Source organism: Spodoptera frugiperda, chromosome 17 (assembly GCF_023101765.2).
Source record: "Spodoptera frugiperda isolate SF20-4 chromosome 17, AGI-APGP_CSIRO_Sfru_2.0, whole genome shotgun sequence".
NCBI classification, from domain to species: Eukaryota; Metazoa; Arthropoda; class Insecta; order Lepidoptera; family Noctuidae; genus Spodoptera; species Spodoptera frugiperda.
In genome coordinates this window covers 7,666,784-7,694,389 of record NC_064228.1, presented here as the reverse complement: position 1 = coordinate 7,694,389, position 27,606 = coordinate 7,666,784, and the positions used below count along the sequence as shown (strand labels likewise).

Sequence of the window (27,606 nt, the reverse complement as noted above, 5' to 3'; positions counted from 1 at the left end):
GAGGATTTGCCTTCAACAGTTTTCTATTGGCAGTCGAAGACATAAAGTTAGCTGAATGTTTAGTTGATTCATAATCGCGGGTGTAATGACCCCACGATTAGAGGCATGTGAGTTCTCGTATTACTACAGGTTTCAAGTCGATTTCGAGTTTATGTTATCACATTTTTTCTATTAAATATTATATTAGCTTATACAACTGTAGTTATTTTCTACTATCAAGATAAAGTAATAAGTTGTGGGAAGACAATCATGTAAGATTCAAACTGTGTATAAATAATTATGTAAAGTCTAATTATGGTTCAAAGTTACGGTTAGTGATATAACAGCCCCACAAAATAGGTGTATAGGTTACAATCATGTGACGATAGACAGTGACCACAACACTAGCACTAGAAAACGAAACCTTATTTAAAGACTTTGAAGGTGTAAATTTGAAAATCAACAATAATTTACTTTTAAGGGCAAAAATGTAAAGAATTTTAAATATAAATCCATAGGATAGTCTTTAAATAAGTCTGTTAATTATAGATGTTATTACACATAGGTTTGATATTTGGTCTGAGTGGACATTCACGCTTAAATCATGCTCTTAACCCGAGACGATATGGTTCAAAATGCTTTGACTAATATTCTCTCACCGTTTTGTACCTATTATCACGCACCAGTATCATCATCATAGTCTATAAGTGTCTACTGCTGAGTAAAAGCCTCTTCTCACACGAAGAAGGTATGAGCACTAATCACCATGCTTGCTCAAGGAACATTGCTGATTTTAAACTTATATGTAATTAGAAATTATAAGTCCTGTTTAGAGCGTTAGTATTTTGTACAATAAACTATCACACGCACAACGACAATCGTTGCAGCCAATTATAAGCCTTTCTTCTCGGGTTAGAAGAGGTCTTTGACCAACAGTGAAACTAAGTAAGGTAGGATATAGTGCTAGCCCCAATAAGTTAAGTGATGAGAAGAAAATACATTATTTTAAACCCAATAATTTATTATAAACCCAATTGAGAATAGAATATCTAGTCAGAGCATTTGTTAAACTTTATTTCCTAATATTTCTGTCAAAATGTTCATATTTAACTTGGAAACTAAAAGTAAGCGTTCACAGGCGCGCATCGTACGCATCGTACGCATACCGTAAGACGTCATCAGTACGCATCGCATGTAGGCATTGCTGATGATGAGGTCCGTACGATGCGGATCAATGGACGCAGTTGTACGAGTTTCTATAGAAGACAAACTAAAATCCGTTGCGTACGATGCGTGCGATGAGTACGATGCGGGCTTATAGACGCTTACCTTAAAACACCATGCGGTCTTCTAGAAACTAGACACACGTAGCTTCTTCGCATACGACGAGTATTGTGAGCGTATTGCAGCAAGCGTTTCGTATGTTATATGGGCTTTACAATAGTTAAGTTTCTAACTTGTTTATATTTATTAACACTTTAAAACGAGTAGCAATCTTTAATCCCAAGATGGTGGTAATAAAGCATGAGGTCCTTTTTGTCCAACAAAAAATTCAAACCATTGGCCAATAAATTTTGGACAGCTAGTTTTTTTTATGGTATAAGCCGGTAAATGAGCAGACAGATCATCTCATGGTAAGGAATCACCATCGCCAATGAACACCCGAAACACCAGAGGCGTTACAAGTGCGTTGCCGGCTTTTTTGGGGGTTTGGAATTTAAGGGTTGTTGGGGAATCGAGGATTGGGAAGATTGGGAAGGAAGGTGATTGAGCCTCCAGTAACCTCACTCATACAATTTAACTGTGGTTTCACGTCGGTTTTTTAGTGTTTGAACAAATAGGACCTCTCGCTGCATTATAACTATCTAGCGAGCATAAAAACGACAACACTCGTTAACTGATTTCTATGTTAAAGAGCCCGCATATTTTTTACTCGTAACACTACGCTTGCAATACGTCGTCGTGAGCGAATAGGCCAGACCATTCACATCACAATTCTGGTGTGAGTAACAAGAGGAAAGTTAACACATGGAAACAGGGCAAGTCCATTATATTCTATACACACCGTTCTGAGACTGTTCACATGAGTGTTGGCTATGCTGGCTGCAGGAGTCTTCGGAGCAGGCTCTGGTCGGCTGTGATGGGGCTGAAGCATCTGTTGATAGGCCACTAAATAAATCCAAGCTTCATTTCTTGTTCGTTTAATGTTCTTGGTCTGTAGTATCAGCTGTTGTTGTGTGTTGATATTCTTGATTGATGTGTTCGTGGCGGGATGATCGCGAAATATGAAGTGTTGAATAGTAAATTGTGCTTTGAGAGAAATGATAGCGTTTTGGTAAGGCTTTGGACACTTTTATAACCGAAATTAATAAGTAACCAGTCTCAATTCTAAAATCATAGATTTTTTACATTAGTAGTTTCTGTTAAAAACAGAGCGATCCGGATATTTTGGATTAAAATCGGTACCCTTAGTATGAGTTTGTTTTACGTTTAAACTAATCGAAACGAGAGCGTGTTTGGCGCTCTGATTGGACGGCTCCAATAAATCAACCAATCGGTGCTCTCGTTTCGATTACTTTATACGAAAACAAACTCGTACTAAGGGTGCAGTTATCTATTAATTTCGGTCGCCAATGTTCCACGTCTATAAGGCGTATATGAATGACTGTATCATCAGGCGTATCGTAACTTCATTAGCCAACAGCAATAAACAAAAAAGCAGCGAAAAAAAGGCTTTGCATGAATCGATCACTGAATTCCCATACCCCATCGCAAAAATATCGCATTTAAACTTAAAAAAATCGTACGCCGAATAAATCCGACGGTTGAAAAACGTTTAAATAAAAAAACGTATTTTATATCGCATTAAACCCATTAATGGATATCAATAAACGTTTCAAGGGGCGCCATTATGCGCGTAATTGTTTAAAAGCGTGCATTTTACGCGCGGTTTACGCATATAGCCGGGGTGTGATATAATTATATGTATTTTAATGTTTGCGCTAATGTCAATTTTGTGTTTATGACTTATGAATGTGTTTTGTTTGTAATGTAATGAAATGTTAGGTTATTGTGAGAACAACACGCGTATTATACTGTAATATAAATTTTCGTAATACAAACGACATAGTTGAATGTGAAAGAGATTGGAATTTGCAATTAAAATTCAATTTGTATGATGGTAAATTCCAAATAATTTTATGTAGTTAAAATAATATGTGATTCACATCACAAACACTTCTTGCATTATCATACATAAAAAAAAATTGATTTAATTTCATTAATTTATTCTTAATACTTTTTTGGAATTTTTTTTCTGAGTTTGTTTCGGTATTTCTTCTCAGAGTAGTCCGATAGGAAATGCCGGCCTCATCTAGTTATTTAAAAGATTGACGTGTAAAACAGTTACATTGTAACCTATTTGCAAAAATAAATATCATTTATCATTTAAGAATTCGAACATACATATAGCTGGAGTTTTGCATTTAAAAAGTCTTTATAACTTCATACGATTTTTAAAGAAGAACCTCAAAACCTTTTCCGAACATTATCATACAACAGTTGAGCTTTCTACCTGTACTGAGCAGCAAGGAGCACATATATTTCAACCCGGGGTGAATTCAGGGCGCAATAGGGGGGGCTTACGCATCAATTTTTAAATACCACACAAGCAGGTGTTGCTGCCTGTTTATCTGTTTGTTGTAATGTACACTTTATATAGAAAACTCCTGCAGAACTACTATGCATTTGTGAATGATAATAATTATAATTTTATTATAACTTTCGTGAGACATACTAAATTAATTATTATGTTATCAACAGTACATTAAAAACAGTAGCAGCGCGACAATCGCCGCGTCGTGTGTCGCGGAACGCTGCTCATGAATATGAGCCTCTAGCGTGGCTTCAAACTAGTCGAGTTCCTCGTCAAACAGTTACGTTAGTAAGCCGATAAGATAATCATTATTGTTTTTATAATTATATTTTTTTTTACCAAAACAATGTAATCAAGTATTGTATTGTGAACCTGATTGTAAAAGAATAACCTATGGAGTTTCTTGCTCGTTCTTCTCCATAGGAATCAATACTTTGGAACGAGTAAATAAGCTTCACTAGAGGTCTGACCGATATACAGACATTTTCATATATTGTAATTATTGCTTTGATGTTCATAAATGCCTTACTGGTGTAATTAAAATAAATACTTTTGATTTTGTCTTTGACGGCCAACAAAAATCAGTTTAAGGCAAATACTCCGATAACACGGGTCATTGTTATCCCCCATGGCGTTTATCATGTTAAAAGAAATAGTAACACAAAAATGAGCAACGATATCTGTCTGTCTATTTTTCAGACAAAAAGACGACAAACAATGAATGAATTTTGTATGAGCGCTGAGATTTCCTTCGCCTTGAATTGTTTATTTACAAACAGGAATCGTATTACAGAATGTTATTGTTGTATTTTTGATATAGTGTCTTATTTACTGGACAGGTGATTGGCAAGTGTAAACAAGACTTTGCAATTGCGACTGCCGGGCATGGGGGCCCGAGTTCGATTTTTGCGTAGGGCAAAAGTATTAATGGGGCTTTTTACGATTTTTCCAAAATTTCTCAGTAGTACGTACCACGTCTGGAATTATGCCTAGTACTATGACAGCAGACTCACCCTCTACTACATAGGACTAATAACACAAATGGTGAAAAGTAGATGCACATTGTACAGTGGTATTACGTTCCATAATGTGCAAGTGCACCTCTGCCTACCACTTAAAAAATACCAATAAAAAAAAAATAAAGCGTCTTAAAATTTCTGCTGCTGAAAATCGCTTTAAAATCTGTTTAGTAGTTTCTTAGTGAGGTGCGAAAAGCCAGACTGAATGGGGGACTGAGTTTGTTTTGTTTTGTCCTACTTATATAATAAAATGCGACACTTTATTAAGAATATGCGTGTGTGTTTGTTATTCTTTCACGCAATAACTACTGAACGGATCCAAATGAAATTTGAAAGTTGGTAGAGATAGACTATAGTCCAGATTTCCACTACCTTTTAGCCTGGCATCGCCTATGAAGCCCAACTCAAGTCATAAAGATAAATAAATAAATAAAAGACACACTTAAAAAAAACATCACTACACGACACAAATACACTACATCGTAGATATTCTAGAGTTATCTCACAACATTCTATATACGCAAGAAAATCATTGAGGGGCACGCGACGAACGAGGTTGGTTTATGAATTATTTAGCGCTGGCAACACCGGCCGTACGTCACACCACGCCAGGGGTGTCACGTACAACGAATCGATTCTGTGTGCACTTTCCACTTTGTATTCTGGGCTCGAAATTAATAATTAAAGTGTTGTACAAAGGAGTTTGTCGTTCATTAGGGTTGACACGTGAATTTAGGTGAATGGGATAGCGAATTTTTGTCGTAGGTGTTATTTTAAAAGGGAGTGAGATTAATGGTATTGTATTTAGACGGGCAGATATTTAGCATTGCCAAAAGCCAATGGAGTAGATATTTATTATTAGTATAGGAGTAGTATTATTTTTTTAGCAATCATGTTATAATGTAAACTAGTCTAAAGTGAGAATTTTCCAAACGAAGATAGCAATAAAACTTTGACCAAATTGGAATTCGAATCTGAGAGCCTTGCTCGGCAATCATGCTCGCTATGCAGTCCACCAATGTGGCATTATTAAAATATAATCTTTATAGAGTACCAGAATATTATTATAATACTATAATGATCATTAGCAAAAACACTTAAAACAGACCTAGTTACAATAATATAATCTAATTTCCAGCTAAACACAACAGTTTCACATGTAACAGTTACATGCACCGATATGGCTAGCAACACAGCGTCATTTAAATTTTATCGTCTTGCAACCCTGGCGGTTATTGCAATTCCCGACGGTATAGCCCATTCTGCCGTCGGATTTCAACGGAGACGGACGCTTTTCACTCTCTCGCTTTTTAAACGACGACCTCCTTTTTTATTGTGGTCGTTTTTAAATTCTACTTTATTCTGTATATTTTTTTGCAGGTTTTATTTTTTTCTTACATACACACATATCTACATATCGTGCTGCCTGTCTCCTGTCGAGTAAATATCACGATTTATTTTGTGTAGTATGTGTCGCGATGCTGCTCAGGAATATGAGCCTCTAGCATGGGTTGAAACTAGCCGAGTTCCTCGTCAAACAATTACGTAAGTAAACCGATAACATAAGAATTAAGTTAGTACGTCTCACGAATGTTATAATAAAATTACAGTATTTTTGTTTAATATTTAAGATGATGGAAAATGTATATAATAAGAATTTTAATACACAAATGGTAGCTTTAAAAGTAATTAAAATCTGAAATAAAGATACAATTTTCAGCTGAAAGAGGCGATTTTATTCAATTTCCCATCCAGGGCCGGATCGAGAGCCATTCATGAATCGTTTAAAACAATTTTCGCGTTCATACAAACTGCGAGAACCATTCAGAAACGTATAACGGTATCTTTTATGTACGAAATTGTACAATTTTGGAAGAAAATTTTACAAACAAGGGTTTAAAAATATTTTTATAGCAACAAGGCAGTCATATACGGACACCATTCAAAGGCAATTACCGAAATAATCAATAACACGTTATTGTAATTCATTAAATTGGGAATCGAAACTGAGACCATTTGCTTGGCAGGATGTGCTTGCTCAAGAGGACATTAAGGGTGCTTTTCCACCAGAGATATGTTATGTAGCTAAGCTGTGAAACTATGTTATCGTTTCCACTGATACTAAGCTATGTAGCGGTGCGAGGAAGATGCGCAGTTCGGGTATGAGATGTATCGATAGTAGGGAACCCATCGATGGCACGTATCTTTCCATACAAAAAACAGCTTAGTTGAGTCCGTTTCCACTAATGCTAACCTATGTGTACCAATGAATACGATTGGTGGAAGTCAAACGCATCCACAGCAACGTAGCATAGCACATCTCTGGTGGAAAAGCACCATAAAGGTAGAAAAATACCCTGATCAGTATATGTATATAAAAAAGAAAATACATTTCGACCATATATTTGTTGAAGACAAAGAATTTCCTAGTTCACAAATTTTCCAACGCGCTCTCACGACCAAAAAGATGAATACATTAAGATATGAGTGCGAAAACAGTAAATTTTACAATTTCACCACTTTCGTTTGCATGAAAATTTACGGCGATACGTTGTGAACATATTTTTCATGCATTTTCAGTTACATTTTGTATACTTGTGTTGTTGCTGCTGACAGTTTATATAAAAGTAGAAAATGTACGAAGTAGATATGTACTGACAGTTTAGAACATATTTGTTATATGTATATCATGAATCCAGAATCACACCAACAGCCTATAAGTGGCCACTGTTGACCAAAGGCCTCTTCTCATACAGAGAAGGTTTGAGCATTAATCACCAATCTTAATGCGGGTCGGCAAAAAACTTATAATTAGAAATTATAAGTCCACGTTTACAATTTTTCTGAAATTTTCGGACTTCTATGTCATAAGCAGCGAGTCTATTGCCACACATAAAAAACTAAAAACATTTTTTTTTTGGAAATTGGACCCAACACTTCAGTTCGGTAGTTACTTGATCAATGTGTGATGTATAATAGGAGTAATAACATTATAATAAAATTGAAACATTTAATCGGAAAACTCATTCATTTCGGTATTGTTTCTGCCAATAGCAGCCGTTTTAAAGTTTTAGAGTTGGGTACACCGAGTCTTAAACTCTGAGTCTGAACATCGACGAGTTTAGACACTTTCTGAACAGTTGGATTACTGAGCTTGAGACTTGTGTCATGAAGAAAGCGGTAGCGGTAACTAACACGTTATTTTAGTAATTTGGGCTACTTTCTTTTTCATCCCCTCTAATATCATCTTCTGATTTATATCGCTGTGGGATCCAAGACAGTCATTCATTTCCCTGGGACGCGCCGGACTTCAGTGTTCCGGTGTTTTTATGTTTGTATCTACTGAGGAGTTGTAGCGGTATGGGAGGTTACGGCGGACTTTTCCCATTAAAAAAAATCGGCTACTAATTAATTATTAACAGCCGAAATTAGTCACCAATATCAATGTAAAATCTCTATATCGACTAAGTTTTTGAAAAAAATCTCTTTGGAACTTGAAAATCGAGCTCAGTTTCGTGCTTTTGAGACACTACCACTTCCTTCACACCATTTTTAAGACGCCTGCTTCTCATGCATGGGTGCGGATTCGAAACCTATCAACTGCAAGTACCAATGTGACAATTTCCAAGTTATACGTACTTTCTAAGATTATTTAGATACCACTGAAGAACGGTGAAGAAAAACATCGTAAGGAAACCTGGGCTTATAATTTCTAATCATTTGTTTAAAATCATCAACCCGTATTGAGCAAGCGTGGTGATTAATGCTCAAACTGTCTCCGTGCGAGAAGTGGTCACTTATAAGCTGTTGATATGATTTGAAATTAAGATTATGATATGGCATTAGATTCGCGTCCACGGGACTCATTACAATTTTGTGTACCATTTACTAACTATCGCTTATCGCTACCTCCCTTGCAATATAATCGCACCCTCAGTTTTGTGGAATGGAACTAGCTTTGATTGGGCAACGTTCAGGATTCATTGTTCAATGCTGGATGGCTAAAATAGCAAACCCATCCTTCATACGGTCAAGGAGAAATAAATTAGAATATACGGTTTATTTACGCAAGATTTTTCGAGGGTGTTCGATTAGTCTCAAGACATAGCCGGAGCTCATAATCATAAGGAACAACAAAAGAAAATAATTTTAAGGCATTGAGAGTCAAACAAAATAGTTATAGTTTTTATGGCAAACAACAAAACTTTTCTTACACAATTATTATAAAACAAATTAAGCTGGTGATAATAAACTCAAAAATGACTAAACCGTATTTTATGCAGTTTTTACCAGTAGATAAAGTAATTTTAAGGAAGGTTTAAGTGTACATTTGTAAAGAATCATAGCTCGTGTTGTTGGTGAAAAAATAATCTTTTCATAGGAAAATATTTCCTCCAGTTATTCATATTTCTAGCTTTAACCATACATTTTGAAGCTTGGGAGTTAATTTTAAAACTGTCACCTTCCGCAAAGACTCGCTAGTTGTGAACGTTCTGGAAACTGTGACAATCTAGTCAGAAGTTTAGACGATTCCCAAACTTTTCATGGCCCCAGTTCAGTCCCACTGAATTTCTGGTAAATAGTTGAGTAAAGTTTTCGGTGCATGCGATTTTCGGTGCACATTTGGAGCGAAGCAATGAATATAAAGTTTATATTTCTTTGGATATTTTTTGAAGGTACATTTGGAATATGTTTATGTATTGTGTCTTTGTTTTTTATTAGTCGATTAGATTATTAGAGTACAAATGTGCTTATAGATTTAAAAATGCAAAGAGTCAAATTATAGATTTGGCAGTTAATTGAGAGGCATAAGATTCAGAATTTTAGGTTGTCGATTCTTATCGATAAAAAAATATTGGAAATCTAGAATTAAGAATAATTGCACTATAAAAATACTAAAAGTACGTCTCTCTCGCTCATCTCATTGGTGAAAAACAGATGCCATTTTAACCAACAAAATCAGCTGAGCTGACTTTTAACCCTTCGTCCAAATCCACAATAAGTTCGAAAACAGACAGACAGACAGTTGCATTTAAATTTTACATAGCACTGTTCACACGAACATTATCGGGGATTATTTCGACAGTTTGCCGGTTGAAAAGCTCTTGATTAACGCTACGGTTGAGTTGGAAACTAGTTGGACAGAGCCGAAAGTTGTTCGTATGTGTGTGTCCATCTACACATGGTGTACTGGGTAAATTCTGTTATGGTTAGAATTCGTGTGGAGCGGAATTATGTAGCTAGTATTAAGGGTGTTACCACACCAATTGAGTGAGCGTCGATAGGTGCCATCGATCGATGGTAGAATGGATTAGTCGACCGATGCCATCGACCGGTAATCGATCGATTGGTTAGTCGACTGGTATCCGTCGATCAATCACCAATTGATCAACGTCGACCGATGTCGATCGATGGTATCGATCGATTGGTGTGAAAACACCCTAAAAGAGAAGATTCTGTAGATGTAAATAAGCTGTGAAATGAAAATGAAGTAGACAATAAAATTGCAAATGGACTCAAAAACTTGGACAAACAGTAACTTACCTTTATCACCCAAATACATACATACACAAGAATCCCAAAATACTGAACAATTTTGGACTAAACATCAACCCGTAATCACTTATGACAGTGACTCCAAAAACATTTCACTTTTTTTATGGAACAGCGGCAAACGCACCTGATGGTAAGCGAGCACCGCCCATGGACACCCGAAACACCAGAGGTGTTAGCTTTTAAAAAAGGGGTACTTACTGTAGGGTTGTGGCCTCCCACCGGTGTACTGTGGAGACTGGAGTAGAGGAGCACTTCGCTGCACTGGTGGCACATCCTCCGATACTGTGGACAATGGAGAAATAGGATAAATATACTTTGTTACCATTATGAAGATTTCAAGCTCTGAGAAGACCATTCTTCATCAAATTTTCTTTACACACAAATATCTGTCTTGTTTTTCCGCAACTGAAAGATTAACCAATCTACCCAAATAAAAAAAAAATAGTCGGTCAAAATAATAAATAAAAAAGTGACATACTGATGTATATGGTGTATCTTGACATGCTGCTGTACGGTGCTTCTTATAGAGATTTTTAATAAGAAAATAAAATTTATCTTGAAGTTCCAAATTAGGGACAGCTAGGCTACTTTGTCCCGTAATGAAATTATGAACTTCTTTAAATATGGGTTACGCATTGAATCCAAGCCAAGATCACAAATATGTATTTCCCAATAAGAAAGGGCATTAACCATTAGCTAAGCAAGTTGATAATGTTTAACAAATAGATACAGAAACACTCACAATCACTAAATACCACACCATAAATATACATTTAACAAAGATCCCAAAAAAAGAAAACAAAAAGCAAAACAAAATCAGAAGGTCAAATACAGATACAGTCCGGAGCTGCGGACTACCGAGCAGATTTACCGTAGCTCCGGCTCGAAAAGCAAGAGTAGGAACGGGGTGGTTTTTTAGTCAGTAAGAGTCTGACACGCCCTCTCTCCTCGTCCAAGGCGGGAGAAACCATAGAACGATTTACCCCCTTACCCCTTAAAAAAAACACAGACAAGACTCACTAAAAACCACATAAGCGACATCTATATCGACTATGACGTCACAAGGAGACTTCCAGACGAGCTAGTTAATGTTCCAGGGGCCTTAGTCTGCTATTACAATTGACGACGCTAAAACCAGAGTGATCTAAGTGACATTTTTACCAAAGATGAAATACAGCTCATACGTTTCCAACAATAACGCTTAACGCATTTCCTCAATTTTCTCAGAAACATATTTTTGTGCCCTAGATCACTCTGGTTTTAGCATCGTCAATTGTGTCAGAATGGTCGATCACTGATCAGTGCAAGAGGGATGGAGCTATACAACCTACATAGCTCCGTCCCTCTCGCACTGCTCAATGATCGACCATTCTGACACAATTGTAATAGCAGACTAAGGCCCCTGGTTAATGTTCCAGACAGGAGGTACATAGTGGCCCTTACATTGAATGTATATGAACGATTGCGTGGAGAACGCCCGTGCAAACCGATGTCGCTCCATTAGGCAAGTGGCTGGTACAGTGGCAAGTGATAACTAATTCACTCTACTAGTAATCAATACTGTCTATGTTTGGACGCGACCTTCGCTTGCAGGACAGGTTGTAGAGAAGGTGAAATGGAGAGAAAATTGTGAAGTTCAAATGTTTTGACTACATACAATGATTACTCATTGTATAATAAACATAGTCAATCAAATCAAACTATCCCTATTCTTCCTGCGGGTATCAATACAACCGACTAAGGGACTACAGAAAAAGTAATACATATTTTTTATATGTAAAACGGTTTCAATGGACTTATATTATATGGTCATGAAGATTAAGAGTGAGTACCAAATATCAAATCAATCGGACAGATCGAAGGGGTTCAAACTATTAAATTTGACACAAACAAACACACAGATCAAGTTAATTAAAACCGTTTAACCGTTTAAATTCCTGTAGGGATCGCGGGTAGGTCGCCGTATAGGTACCGTAGCTCGGAGAAGAAGTTGGAACGGCGTGGTTTTTAGTCAGTAAGAGTTTGACATTTCCTCCCACCTCACTCAAACCCAGGGCGGGAGTCAATGGATGATTTTTCACCATTACAAAAAAAAGAGAGTAAATAGCAGAGACCGGACAACATTGCTCTCTGACAAACTTGAATATTTAAATTGCTTGCCAGATGTGGAGATTATAACAATCTCCCCTTATGTTGCAATTACTGTAAGATACTTATACTTCTGCATTATCACCTGTCTTGTGACACTAATACGTAGTGTCGAATGCATTGTATCATGCATATTGTAGCACCACGTGTCGTTCTGTGTAGACTTATCAAGGACTTCGATTATCGAGTTGTTTATAGGCTATAAATTGTATAGATATTTATTTATATATTGCTTATTTGTTTTCTAATTTTACTTGAACTGGTATAAAACCATAACGTAAATTTTTTGACGATTATCTTAATCATTATTACCATTAATCATACTCATCTACAGCTGGACAAAGCCCTTTTAAATCGCGCCATTGAGTTAGATCTTCAGCTTTCTGCATCCGACCGCAACTGGCCACAGAGTGTACTACTGGACCCAAGGTAAAAAATATGATTGCAAATGCCTTATAATCTTGTAGTTTCACCAATTTGAAACATTGTTTTTAATATTATTTGGCTACATGGACAAGAAGATAAACAATATCTAATCAAAACTGTCATTAACATCTTAAACGCCATGTGGGACATATGGGGCAATATGGGCCACGCTAGGGAGGGATATGTCCTCATTTTTTTTTTATTCTTATAATTGCATGTGTTTAGGTCTTACATTCTTAATCACTATTTACGCAAACACCTTAAAAGTTGAAAATTATAGTAACAATGCATTTCTCGGGCATGCAACGCAAAGTGAACTTAAAGCTAAATAAAAATAAAGTCTATATCTAAGACTCACCGTGGTAATGGGACGTGTCCGCAGTGGCCCACCGACATCCCACACCATTGACTTCCCTGCACATATAAAGACGAACACACTCTTTATTTCTTTCTCAAATAAAAAAAAAAACTCAACAAAACGTTATCTATGGTCACCACGCGTAGCGTTAACGGTGCATGCCAATTTTATTACAGAAAAAAGCTACAAAAAAAAAACATAAAAAAAATAAGATTCTTTTTTTTGATAGTTTGAAAAAATCGCTTTGTATATCGTGGTAGAGACAAATGTGTCTGTGTTTTTGATATACTGTCTGTTTGTTCCGTGATCGAAACGATATACAAAATGTAAAATTTTAATAAATCAATATTTTTTCAGAGTGTGTTTGTCATTAGTCTTATATGTGCATGAAAGATCATTAATAATATACATTAATAATAAGTTGAAGTAGTCAGGCGAGAATGGAAGCTGACCGCTAGTCGCCGGCGACTTTTAGTCGCGCTATTAATCGTCCAACGCGATCGCGGTCTCTAGACTGCGACTCGTACGTCAGACGTCATCCTTATGTTAGATTTTTAAAGTTTAATAGCAGATTGGTACATAAAATGTATCTAAATGGGAAGTCTGAAAGCTGAAAGAATTAGCTGAAAAGATTAAAAGTGTAATGATAGCTAATCTGCAGTTAAACTTTAGAAATGATAAGAAAAAATCGCGGGTAAAAAGCATGCTGATTTTTGCCAATATAATTTTTTCTCCGCGATACGTAGCGGTCAACTTTTTTCTTGTTTTTTTGAAGTGTTTTCGTACATATGTATGTTAGCAGTAAATAAGGGTATAGTGGATGCTTATATGATATATTTGTAGTGCCTAAATAATATAACATAACAATTTTGAAAAAGCTGTTAGATAATTTCATAAAAAATACAGAAAAACGTCGTCACAGGCTGTTAGAAAGCAAAAAAATAATCTGTTCTATGGTTAATTTATCGATTAGTTTTGTTTTCAATACCGAATGCAAGTGGCTCGATTTACAATCAGTAGCTTTAGCAGACGAGCAAATTTATTATTACGCAAATGCTCAAAAAACTTTTACAAAGCCATCTTGATTTTTCTGTCTTTCTGAGCAGGTCGTAACAATTAGTTTGTTATAGACATATCAGCAAATATTAGTGACATCATATTATTATAATAAATAAAGTAACAAATAACGCCCCTCCCTTTTTCATAACCATTTTAAAGGTTTTTTTTGAAGAGGGAATGCCTTTTTTTCGATCCATCGGGCCGATTTTGACGGTGAATCTCTGCCAATAAGTTAAATTTTGAAAAACCAAACTAATACAGAATTTTGTAATTGATATGTTAATGTAAGCAGTTAGTACGTACCCATGTGTGTGTCGCTGAAGATTTTTCTGCTGATTTCCGAATAGTGTCCTGTGTTTTCGAGGAAATTTTATCAGAAAATCCATTATAAATCTTAAAATCAATTCATAACTCAAAAAAATGTTGTCTAACTTAGCTAGTATTTTTATTCACTTTTTTTTTAGTTTTTCTGATAAAATTTCTCGAAAATTGTGTAGTGATTCTGTATTCTTGAAATGTTTCCGTAGAAAACAAAAACAATATCTACATCTATCTAAAAACTAACATGCACAAATACAATACAATAAGCAAAAAAATAGGCACTAAAAACAAGAAATGCAAAAAAAAAAACAGCAGTTTCACACATGTTTTATTAAACTTATCGAAATGTTTTTTTTCAGTATTTCAGTATTATGTGTTAAAATAAATAGATCCAAAATAACGAATACCTCTTAATTTAATGGAATTATCGATTTTAAAACAACATATGTATTAAACCGTTTTTATTTTTATAGAATTTTATAGAAACCTATACCAGTTTTTTGCCCCACAGTAGCATCGAACCGGAACATGTATTTTCATTAGTTGTACATACAATAACTGAATCACCGATAAATTCACAGTACTACACATTCCAATATAACGTACGTAGTCGTTTTAACCCTCAAGGGCCGGTGAGAGCTCTTAACCCTTCGAACGCTGGGGTATTTCCTACCGCCACTCGAGTTAACCCAGGGCTATTTGTTGCCCAACCCTTCATGTTCTATCAATCGGTTTCGGGCGAGATAACATTGTAGTGCGGTCATTTAGACCCCGAGTTAATTTATATTCAAGTTTGATGTCCGATACGGACGGTAAAGATGAAAATGTTTTGGAAAAATCTGATGTTTATATTTATTTTAGACATGTTAGCTTTCTTCCTGACCTTTATATACTAGGTGGGCTGCGGTCAGTAATGAGTCTTAACAGGATTAAAAGTCAAGTATGCCATTTGACCACATTTTACCTACAAAGAGCGTCTGTTTGTTTTCTTCTTTTAATTACGCAAGGAAACCTTTTGAAGGTGTTTTAGCGAGTAATACTAAGGACTAGTATTCTTACCGCTTTAGAACTATCCTATGTCTAACACATACCTAACCAAGAAGATCTGAAGCTGCGGATTACCTAGATTACCGGGGCTCCGGCTCGAAAAGCAGGAGTAGGAACGGGTTGGTTTTTAGTCAGTAAGAGTCTGACACTCCCGGTATGTATTACACAGTGAGCACCTATCTATTTTATACTGTACGGCTGCTGCGGTGACTGGGCAAACTACTGCCGTGCAACGTGTAGCCGGTTCGATTCCCGCACGAAGCATCTCTTTGTGTGATCCAAAAATTGGTGTTTCTGGTCTGGGTGTCATGATTCCGTGAATTTGTGTGTCTGTAAACACACACACGACACAGAAGAAAATCCTAGTTTGGGACAACGTTTAAAAAAATACAATTCAAAGCTACTTTTTATCAATGTTACACTAGATGACTTGAATTAATTTTAATTTCAACGCGACTATCCTAAACTACACTTGAAATAGTACAGTTTCAGATTTGACACAAGTGAATTCACAAACTAAACAACTCAAGCATAACAACAGAATATCAAATGACAAAAGAGATCGAATATACGAGTAAGTATACCGTTATAACAGTACAACTGCCGAGAAAGACGACACCCATTTTTTGCTCCCCTGCTGACCCCATATTCACATTGTTACCGTTACTGAAACCTAACGCTGAAACAGTGATGTATGACGGGTTTGAGACAGATTGACAAGGCGATATTTATTTATGTATGTATGTATAAAAGTGGATATATTTGATATTGATACTTAGTATACGAATGTTTGAGTGTTTGCCGTTTTTTCAACGATAATACAAAGAGAGAGTTACATTAGGAAGCTATATTTTGATGTGTGCAATGATATTTTTATAATAACTATCGTGAGACATATTTAATTAACTAAAAATCACGGTTTACTGAATAGATAGTAGGCTGCCTCGAAATTACTTTTATTTGGCTGCACACGTTGCTCATGAAGAGAGTCCCTCTGTGACTCGAAACTAGTAGAGCTTTTCTCTATTAATATATGTGTGTATACTGTGAAATAATACTTGAAAGAAGTAAGCGAAAAAAATCGCCAATTATGGTATGAATCCCACTTAAAAAGGGACAGATGATTGCTATACATTTAACATAATTCCATACTACATGTACTGATACTAAAACTTTTCAACTTGGAACACATTTACCCATCAGGGACCCAAAAACAAGACCCCTTGCTCGGCCATGCCACTTGTAACTCTATCAACGACGCACTAAGTCCATATTCAAATACACGACTAAATATTTGTGATCAGATAATCCGTAGATCATGTGCTAAGCCCTCTCGGTTATACGGAAAAAGTCGTCAAAAAATGGCGACTCAAATTAGAATATGTGTTTCAAGAGCGATACTTGGGATATTTTTCTTAAATGATACTAGCTAACGATGATAACAGCGTATGAAAACTATCTTTACCATAATAAACGTCAAGTGGGGCAAAAGTGACCGGCGCTAGCGTAGGATTTGCCTTTAACAGATTTTTGTTGGCGGACAAAGTCTTAATAACTATTTTATGTCAACACGATTACTGAGTAAGAAGCTACTGGTTTTATTCTCCGATACTGCGCCTAGCATTCTGATACCTTGCAATATTGGCCGGTAAACCGGTAAATGCCCTACTCTGCACATAGAGGTACAAGGATGCAGGTCTCTATAGGGCAAAGCCTGGCCACCAGAGAGGTTTTAGTGAGGTAAAAATCCCACACTCTTTAGTTTATTCACCAAAAAGCTATACATCTTTTGAAGGTTTCCCCCCGTCAACAAAAATAAAGATCTGGTTGATATTTAAAAATAAAAAAACAATTTTATTGATATTTGCATGTAAAAATTGGAACATACATAACATACCATAACCAACGCTTTTAACAAACAACATTACTTTTCGAAATGTTTTATATCACACCAATCCAAAACAAAAATTAACCCTACACAGACAGCGAAATATTTATCACAGTGCACTCAAGAGACGGGTACTTTCCGCACTCTCCATATACTACGTGATGTGACGACTGGCCGAGATTGACTTCGGAATAGAAACGATATGGTAGCATTGCGAATGCAGCTGGCTGTACCCCCTTGGGCGTTGAGGGGTTGAGTTGAATACGTGACGTCAGTAACGTGGTAAAATGAAGTGATTTTTTTCTCCAGTATTTGTTTATTCACTTATAGTAGAGGTTTTTGTTTTAAATGGGTTTTTTGGGGTGTAGGAGATTGTTATATTTTGTAAATTAATATCAAGGAACTTACAATTTTTCTATTGTCCCGTGAACATCTTTGTTTTGTCGTAAAGACTAAAGACTGATTGTCATTCCGTTCCATTTATTACCATACGCGTATAATCCCACAAACTACTCTTTTTTATGGAATAGGGGCAAACGAGCATACGTGTGATGGTAAGCGATCAGCGCTGCCCATGGACAATCGCAACACCAGATGAGTCACAGGTGCGTTGCTACGAACGTTTAGCGAGTCACTCATATAAACTTCGATAAAAAATATAAACTAAAGATTATTAGAAAGAAGCAGTACACATAATTGACCGAGAAAAATCTTCGATAATATTCAAGAAAGGATTTTAAGAAAACAAATCGGAAATTTTAGCAACAAATCCGCAAAACGTTTACAATCCCCAACACAAAACAGGAGAATCACAACTCACAAGAGACCAAAAAGATCCTAAGAAAACAATAATTCTCTATACTTTAGTTTAACCCTTAAAAAGTGACGAAGGGGTCGTTGTATGGGGTTGACCCCGGTATAAATAATACCATTAGGAAATGAGGTAAGGCAGCGGAGGGGTCGTAATGAATATAAATTGAGTGTCCCGTAGACATTGACTTACTTTCATTGAGACTCCGTACCTTTTCGAATTGGAAGCGTTGTACATGTTCTTTTTGGGTTTATTAAAAAATTGTTTGGTGATCAAATTTCTATAGATTTGCTTTTTTATTATTTTTCTATAAAATGTTTTAAAATCATGTGAATGTTTATATTGAAAATATCAGATAATTATGCAAATTGAATTACCTGTAATGACGACGGGGTATGAAAATTAAAAATCTATTTAATTCGTCTCGTCTCGTCTTTCGTCGTATAAGATACTTAGATAAAATGAAGCAAAGTTTAGGAGTGGGATAGAGAAATACGCGATATTTCAAATCGATATATCTTCGAAAGTATTTGTTTCTGTGAGAAAATTAAATATACCTGTCTAATATTTCAAAATAATCTACAAGACAGACAGTAAAATAAAAATTAGACATCTTCCCTATTTGTTGAAAAAATATTCTGAGTCACAAGCCATATTAAAAAGTATGCTCATATCAGTAGGTGCTTCGTAGTTTATGATGATCCCAAAACTAAAACGTATCTTCTTTACAGATTTATTTAAACCCAACCTTAGACTCAGAGGTAAGATTTCTACGAAACAAATACGTTCTGAGGAGGTCAAAAAAAAACATAATTTAAAACCACGACCTACTTACACAGAGTAAAATATTTACTTATCTCTTGTTCCCCACTCAATTTGCTTACCACCAGGTAAGGGTTACAATTGGTCAGGGTTCGACTCCCATCCGTAGGGAAATCAGAATTTCGGAATATACAATTGGGAAGCTCATAGAGTAACATATAACTTAGGCTGTTTATTAGGGGTGAAGTTTAACAATGTGTTGTTTTTTTTTATTCAGAAGTGCATATAGATGTAATAGTGACTTCAAAAGTTATGGGCCCTTTGTAGTGAATCTATTGTCATTTATTAAACAGTTTTATTCAACTGGCCATACAATATAAGCCAAAAAACCGTTCGACATAAAATACTTTTATTAAAAAAAGAGAACCGCTTTCAAAACTTAAAATGCGAACTTTAATTTTATACCTTTATACCTTCTCCTAGGTTCGAAAACTACTATGCTGAAAACTGCGTCAAAATCGGTTCAGGCAAACGAGAGATAATCGAGTATTGAGTATGCGACGTATGTATAGTAGGGAAGCCATCCGTTGCACACATCCGTAGCACGCATCTTCCCATATAAAAGCATAGCTTAGCCGAGTCCGTTTCCACCAGTGCTAAGCTATGAGTACCAATAAATATGATTGGTGGAAGCCAAATGCATCCACAGCAACGTAGCATAGAAAGGCACCCTTAGAAAGATACCTCATTTTCCACGGCCCAGGTATTTGATAAAATTATGTTTTCCCTTCAACTTCCAACAAGTGTCTTTTTTGTTTTACAAAATATAAAACTTTTAGTTGAAAGCGACGCACATCATAGAACTCCCATACCCCAAGGACCGAGAAACCCTTAACTTTATAACTGTTCATCTCAAAAAACCCAGGAAAACGGTGTTGATTTATTTTCAACTTTCCATAGCAAAGTTTTTTTCAGCAAAAAACGCGCGTAGATTCGCTCGCAAGATGTTGTTTCATTATAAGTTTTAATAAGGCTGCCTTGGTTCATTATTGAAGTGTTTTTTTAAAAATGGCCGCTGATGGACTTTATTCAAATTAAGCCGTTGGTGTTTGCGCTGAAGTTTTAAGCAGTATTTTACATTTTTTAAAATAAAAAAAAAACAAGAAGAAATGTAAAACATACTAAGTAACAAACTGTAGTAAGATTTGTTATTTTTAAATGGAATTTTAACAACTACCGGCATCTAGATAATTAACAGGCGCGGAGTCCCACGCTGGGCGCCAATACGCTTCGCCAATTTCCTTATTTAAATTTAATTAAAGGGAATGTTCCGTTTCCCTTGTCGCTGTTGTACTTCACATGTATGTGTTAATTACCATGCTTCTAAGAAAATAATTACGTTTCTCTATTAGAATTCGAGGATTCTATTCTCATGTAAAATGAGGGTTGGAGGTGAAAATTTTCTTTTGTTGACAATGGTAAAGTGCTTTATTTTGTGCTATCTATCATATTATATAAAAATAAGTCGGGTTTTCCTTCCTGACGCTATAACTTCGGAATGCACGAACCGATTTCCACAGTTTTGCATTCGTTGGAAAGGTCTCGGACTCCGTGAGGTTTATAGTAAAGAAAATTTAGGAAAAACTTTCAAGAGAAACGCAGGAAAACAGAGAAATTGGTGGCGAAACGGAGTGCGCCGGGTTTGCTAGTATAATATAAAAACAAGTCGGGTTTTCCTTCCTGACGCTATAATTCCAGAACTCACGAACCGATTTCCTCGGTTTTGCATTCGTTGGAAAGGACTTCGGGCTCCGTGAGGTTAATAGCAAAGAAAATTCAGGAAAAATTTAACATTGGCGGCGAAACGGAGTTCGCCGAGTTTGCTAGTCTTTATTTAAAGCTATCAATTATAGTACATAGAACTAGTAGCTATTAAAACCAAAATATTGTTTTACAAAAACGAATCCGATTATCGTACAATAACAATTAATCACCGTTGCGTAAAACCTAAAATAGATAAATAAATTAATCACCTTTGCGTCAAACCTAGAATAGATCCAAACTACACATCTTTTAATTTCCCCTCGAAAATTCGAGAATAAGGAAACTAAACTAATTAATTAAATTCGAAGGGAATAAATCTGGCGTGGGTGTAGGAAACAATAGAGAAGGGTTTCGCAATATAATTGAATAAAATATTGCGAATTGTGGGAGTCAATATCGACCTCCGATAGTTGCGTCATGAATACTAAGATGGGAACGTACGGGAGGGGAGAAAGGGGAGCGTGTTGGTATACTGAGCCTATGGAACATTTCTTTTTACACACATACATACATATCGTCACGCCTTTAATCCCCGATGGGGTAGGTAGAGGTGCACATTATGGCCTGTAATGCCACTGTACAATGTCCACCCACTTTTCACAATTTATGTTGTAAGTCCCATGTAATAGGTGGTGAGCCTATTGCCATATACCGGGCACATTTCCAGACTCCGTGCTACTACTGAGAAATTTATGAAAATCCGTAAAAAGCCCAGTAATACTTTGCCCGACCTGGGAATCGAACCCGAGACCCCTTGTCCGGCAGTCGCACTTGCGACCACTCGACCAACGAGGCAGTCATCAACATTACTTTTTTTATGGAATAGGTGGCAAACGAGCAGACTAGTCACCTGATGGTAAGCGATCAACGCCGCCCTAATATTTTAGATTCACTTTCTAGAAATATACTTTTTTAGACATGAATGGAGTTTCATGCTTGTTCTTCTGCATTCGAAGCTACATTTTCGAATGAGCACCTAGCTTCACTGATAGACAGATTGACAGACTATTATTCATTATTGACATTTCAAAAATAATTGTTTAATTGGAATAAATGATTTGACTTCAACTTCAGACACAGTTTCACAGGTTACTGGAATAATTCTTGTTGTGATCTATACGAATACGACACACACAAGAAAATTCTAAAATGGAGCGACGATTGAAAACTACATATTTCGAAGTACAACAACCAGCTAGAGGCAGAATGTGTATTTTGCGATGAAAGACTACTAGAATAGAACTTCCCTCCTAAATTTTCAAAATATTTTCAACGTAAATACGAAAATTGCACAAACAGACACAAATATAGATTTATACAATTTATGTGTTTGCGATTTTGGCAAGAGGTTTAAGAAAATCAATTTCTAATTAAAGAAAACGCAGCAAGCGGAAGATTTGGCACAGACATACAAAATTACGATTTATTACATTTTTGGTGAAGATGTTACTTTTGCTGGCTTTTGTCCAAAATATCAATTTGTAATTGCAATAACTTGAATGTCTTACTTAGTACAATAACATAAGGTTTTTGCGCGATCCGTAAATCGAACCCAAGACCGCTTACTCAGAAGTCGGAGACGACGAACAGGATGATATAATCATCCTACTAAAATGTGTATGTTTGTTACTACTTCACGTCAAAACCACTGAAGGGATTGAGATGGAATTTTTCTTTTTTTTATGGAATAGGTGGCAAACGAGCAAACGAATCACCTGATGGTAAGCGATCAGCGCCGCCCATGGACACCTGCAACACTAGAGGAGTCACAGGTGCGTTGCCGGCCTTTTAAAAAGGAGTATGCTCTTTTCTTGAAAGTTTCAAGGTCGTATCCGTTCGAATTTGAAACAGCGGTATATATTATGGTCTGAAATAACATACTTTTTAACACCGAGTACGCGGGCATAGCCACTGGCAGAATCTAGTCTTGAATAATAAAATAATACCCCAAAATATTTCCCACTCAAGTTGTACCAATAAGATACCAGTGTGTACAGTAAATACTAGCGTATGTTTCAAGCGTATGGAGAAATGTTTTATATCCTCCCACTTAGTCCCCACTACATACTCGTACGAATACATATTATGTAGACATCTTATATTCATGCTTACTATTTTATGAAAAGTGTTTTATGAGTTCAGATTGAATATATAGACGTTGAGGTATTTACAAGATTTATGTATCTTTTCGTTATAGGAAGGAATACTATTTTTTAATAAAAAAAGTGCACTATTCCAGTAGTATTCAACATTGTCACTAACACGTGACAATGAACTATAAACCTTGCCGGAGTCTGTGTTTCCTGATGAGTACAACCTGGGTGTCTTCAAATCCCGAGTGAATAGGTTGCTTATGTGCAGACGTGCTCCATAGTAGGCCGCATCATCACTTGCAACAGGCGAGATAGCGGCCAAACGTCGGCCCATTTAACATAAAAAAAACCTACTAAAGATTTACTTTCCATAAGAATAATTTGTCAGAATCTACACGTTTGACTTGCAGTAATATTTAATGAAGGTAATACGCAATTTTTAGCTCTTACATTACATGCGTCGTACCGCCTACCTATTTTCGAACACCGGCCAAAATTTTCAAATAACTTCAAGATATTAGAATTGTGTACGGTGTAATATTATTACAACTTTCATGAGACATACTAAATGAATTATTATGTTATCGGCTTACTCAAGTAAATTAATGGTATATAGTATAACTCCCTAATTACATGAAGCATTGCCAATTTCTTGATAAAGTATCAAATTCTTAAATGTAAAAGCCCTCCTTCTCAGTCTGTCCTCCATTTACGACTATAGTCCTAAGTCGGGACATAGAACAGATGGTTTCGAGTGCCAACATTTTTACCCAGAGCCTGTGTTCCGCTTACAAATTATTACAATTTACCCAGCGTTTATATGGAAAATAAGATTTACTATTACACTATATGTTATGTGTGTTTGGTTTTTATTAAATGTGTATTTCTGTGAGGAATAGTGCTTGTAAATGTGAAAGTGGTGCTTGTAGGTTCTAGAAAACTTGTAGTAAAATCTGATGTATGGGAAGGTAGCAATAAAGTTTATAGTCTAAAAAAAAACAATTCTGGATTCCAAAAATGTTTTGAATATAGAGTTCTGAACTTACTGATGGAACGCTGGACAAAACTGTGGGATTAAATCAAATTAATGTTTAAAAGGTTTTATTTATACCGATACACAAAACCGTTCAAATAACGATTACTACACAGAAATTACTAGACCATTTTTTAACAGTAACGACATTAAGTCCACAATTGTATAAATGTACATAAAGTGTAAAATAAATAAATAATAAAATAACTAATAGACTACCTCGTTGGTGGAGTGGTCGCAAGTGCGACTGCCGAACAAGGGGTCTCGGGTTCGATTCCCGGGTCAGTAGTAGCACGGAGTCTGGAATTGTGTCCCGTATATGGCAATAGGCTCACCACCTATTACATGGGACTTATAACACAAATGATGAAAAGTGGGTGCACATTGTATAGCGGCATTACGTGTCGTAATGAGCATCTCTGCCTACCCCTTCGGGGATAAAAGGCGTGAAGTTGCTTTTTTTTTTTTAAATAATCAAAATATCATTGTCGCGATTGTCGCGCTGCTACTGGGTCGCCGCATCGTGTGTGGAATGCTGCTCATGAATATGAGCCTCTAGCATGACATGAAACTAGTCGAGTTCCTCGTCAAACCGTTACGTGAGTAAGTCGATAACATATAATTTTTTTTTTTTTTATAAAACGTTGCCCCACACTAGGATTTTCTCCTGTGTCGTGGGTGCGTTTACAAACATACAAGTTCACATACACATGACACCCAGACCCGAAACAACAATTTGTGGATCACACAAAGAGTTGCTCCGTGCGGGAATCGAACCCGCTACCCGTTGCGCGGCAGCCAGTTGCCCAGCCACCGCACCAACCGTGCAGTCGAATTAATTAAGTATGTCTCACGAAAGTTACAATAAAACTAAAATATCCTACTTTCCACACATGACCTAGATATACAGTCCTTCACAGTTATCACGCACACAGCAGTAAGCAGCTCATTTACATAAAACAAAACGATGCTTCCGATTGTGTGCGCCCTTATGACGCGTGACGTCATGGCGGCCATTACTCCGAGTTGGCGGGAACGATACAATGGCCGCCGGACGGTCAGGCAATTTCCTTGCACCTTCCTAGCATATAGAGATTCATGGCTTTTATTATCTGAAGGGAGGCAGATGTAGATATTAGATTTGATGTACATTTTCTGCTAATATAATAAATATGGGACGCACTTTTGTTTTCCGCTTCAATCTTCCGAAACCGTTGCAACGACTGTAATATAGGATCTACAGTATATACAACACCAAAACACTAAAGTCCGACACATCGACACACCGAGCCATCAAACCACCACAGATGGGGGGCTGATGCTTGATCCGGAGCTGCGGACTACCTAGTGGACTTATCGGGGCTCCGGCTCGAAAAGCAGGAGAAGGAACGGGGTGACACTCCCTCTCACCTCGTCCAAGGTGGGAGAAGTCATTGGATGATTTTCCCCCCTCAAAAAAAGGTACATGAATTTCAACCCCGCAAAGATTTAGAATCAGAAATTATCATGAATTGGAAAAATAAATGTATATACTTAATAGTAACCGACTATGTAATCGTTTGACGAGGAACTCGACTAGTTTCAAGCCGTGCATAGAGACTGTCGCGCTGCTACCTAATGAGTAAGTCGATAACATGTAGTATGTCTCACGAAAGTTATAATAAAAAATTAACAATAAACTTAACAGTTAGTTAACCTTAACGCTTAAATATGGCAAGAACATGTATCCTCTAATCTGGTATCATTCTAGATTGCGTGTTACTACTGCGAATTGTCGAAAACCTAAAATATTCAACCTTCCTAGCACATTCAAGTAACGATATGAATCTCATTGAATTGGAAACTATTCATTCAAGTGTCTGTGGTTGACTGAGTGAATGAATGAACTGAACGATCGGTAAGTTTTTGAATAGTTCATTCATTGGTAAACGTTTGAATTGCTAAGCGTTTTGACCGGACTAAGTTTGTAAACTGTTGTCACTTTGGAGTTATTCGAGAATTGAAATTGATTTTAGTGCTTAATGTAAAACAGACTTTAAATACACTATATTAAAATCATATTTTTATAATAAACAAGTTTATGCTCTTTTTAAGGGCAGGGACTCTGACTAAAAACCACCCCCTCCTACTCCTGCTTTTCGAGCCGGAGCCCCGGTAAGCTCGCTAGGTAGTCTGCAGCTCCGGATCAGGCATCAGCCCTTCTGGGCCCCATCTGTGGTGTCTAGTTTATGCTAGACATCTTTGAAAGATTAGGCGTTACGTTCCAAAATGAGAAAAAAATCCATCGTCTTTGATTCAAACTAATAATTTTCCAAACTTGTGTTACTAAAAATGTATAGGAGAAAAATAATTAAAAACAAAAAGCCCCGAAACCGAATCGAAAAGCAATCGTACAAATCCTTGGAATAAATCCAAAATGGCTTCGGAAATAACAGCATTATCTCAAACATATTTAAAGGTTTATCTAGTCAAGATACGTGAATTACTGCTCATATACAAACGCACATCGTACTACACTAACCACCAAAATTCCGTAAAGGATTTTAAACCTTAAACGTTTAGAATAAAGTTGATATTCCTAAGAAAATATAAGGGTAGCTTCTGGTGATCTGCACTTGGCTTGTTGGTGAAGGAAATTTCTAGAAGATAAGGCTGTAAATTCGTTTTAAATTTCCTTAAAATTTCTTTGAAATGGAAGAACGGATTTGTAGTTAGTGTTACTGACAGAATAACTCGAGTGAAGAGTTCTTAGGTCTTATTATAATATGAGCCTCTATAATGGCTTGAAACTCGACTAGAGTTCGGCGTCGAACAGTTACGTGAGTAAGCCGATAACATAATAATTAATTGGATAGAATGGATGAATGGATGGAAAAATGGACAAAAGATCTAGAACTAATCGACAGAAGAACTCTTAAGTTTATCCGAACTTAAATGGACGGAGACCATACCAATTTTGGAACATTAATCAACAAAAAAGAAGCTCAAAATGAAAGAAGGCAGCCATATTGTCTCCATAATAGTGTCCCAAGAGTAAGTGGATAAAACAATTTAAATATTCCAAGACAGCGCATAAATTCCACTAACTACCCACTCGCAATTAATCATTTCAGAAAACAGTATTACTTCCCTCTTAAAGTAAAGAGAGAGAGAATTTTAATTAAGTTTAATTAATGAGCGCATGGCCCTTATCTTTAAAATTACTCTCTAAGAAAGAAGACAATTTCCACGCACTTGTAAAATGATGAGCTTAACTAGGAATCTCGTTATTAGTTTGTTGATCGAGCAGACTGCGAATCGAGCTGAACACAAAGAGTGAATGAATAATATTTGCAATGACTCTCAGGGATCCATAACAAAAAATTGCAAAGTCTGGCTGTTATAATTATTAGCAAGTGGATGTTTTGTCGGTGGTCTTGAGATACAATAGAAACACATTGTGTCTTGTGGTACATCAGAGGGCTTAGTACGAGTTGGTTCATTCGCACCGGCCAATCAAAGCGCAGAACGCTCTCTCGTTTCGTTTTCGTTCAACTTAAAGCAAACTCATACTAAGGGTACAGCACTCCAGCATACGATGGTTTAAAGAGACCCTTATATTAGCAAACTAGTAGCACATTATGGCAG

At 36.4% G+C, this 27,606-nt stretch overlaps 1 protein-coding gene across 4 annotated transcripts in view; it reads right to left on the bottom strand.

The window, feature by feature from the left end:
- The window catches only part of LOC118276558 (heterogeneous nuclear ribonucleoprotein L), a 439,770-nt gene that overhangs the window by 12,739 nt on the left and 399,425 nt on the right, over positions 1-27,606 (bottom strand). For 2 of the 4 annotated variants that reach the window (XM_050699950.1, XM_050699949.1), the window contains exons 6-7: positions 10,408-10,491; positions 2,045-2,134 (exon numbers count right to left, since the gene is read on the bottom strand). The exons of 1 other annotated variant lie outside the window; for it this stretch is intronic. In XM_050699950.1, coding sequence (XP_050555907.1) covers positions 2,045-2,134; positions 10,408-10,491 — 174 coding nt within the window. The remainder of the gene's footprint in view (positions 1-2,044; positions 2,135-10,407; positions 10,492-27,606) is intronic. One more of the 4 variants, XM_050699951.1, reaches the window with a different exon arrangement.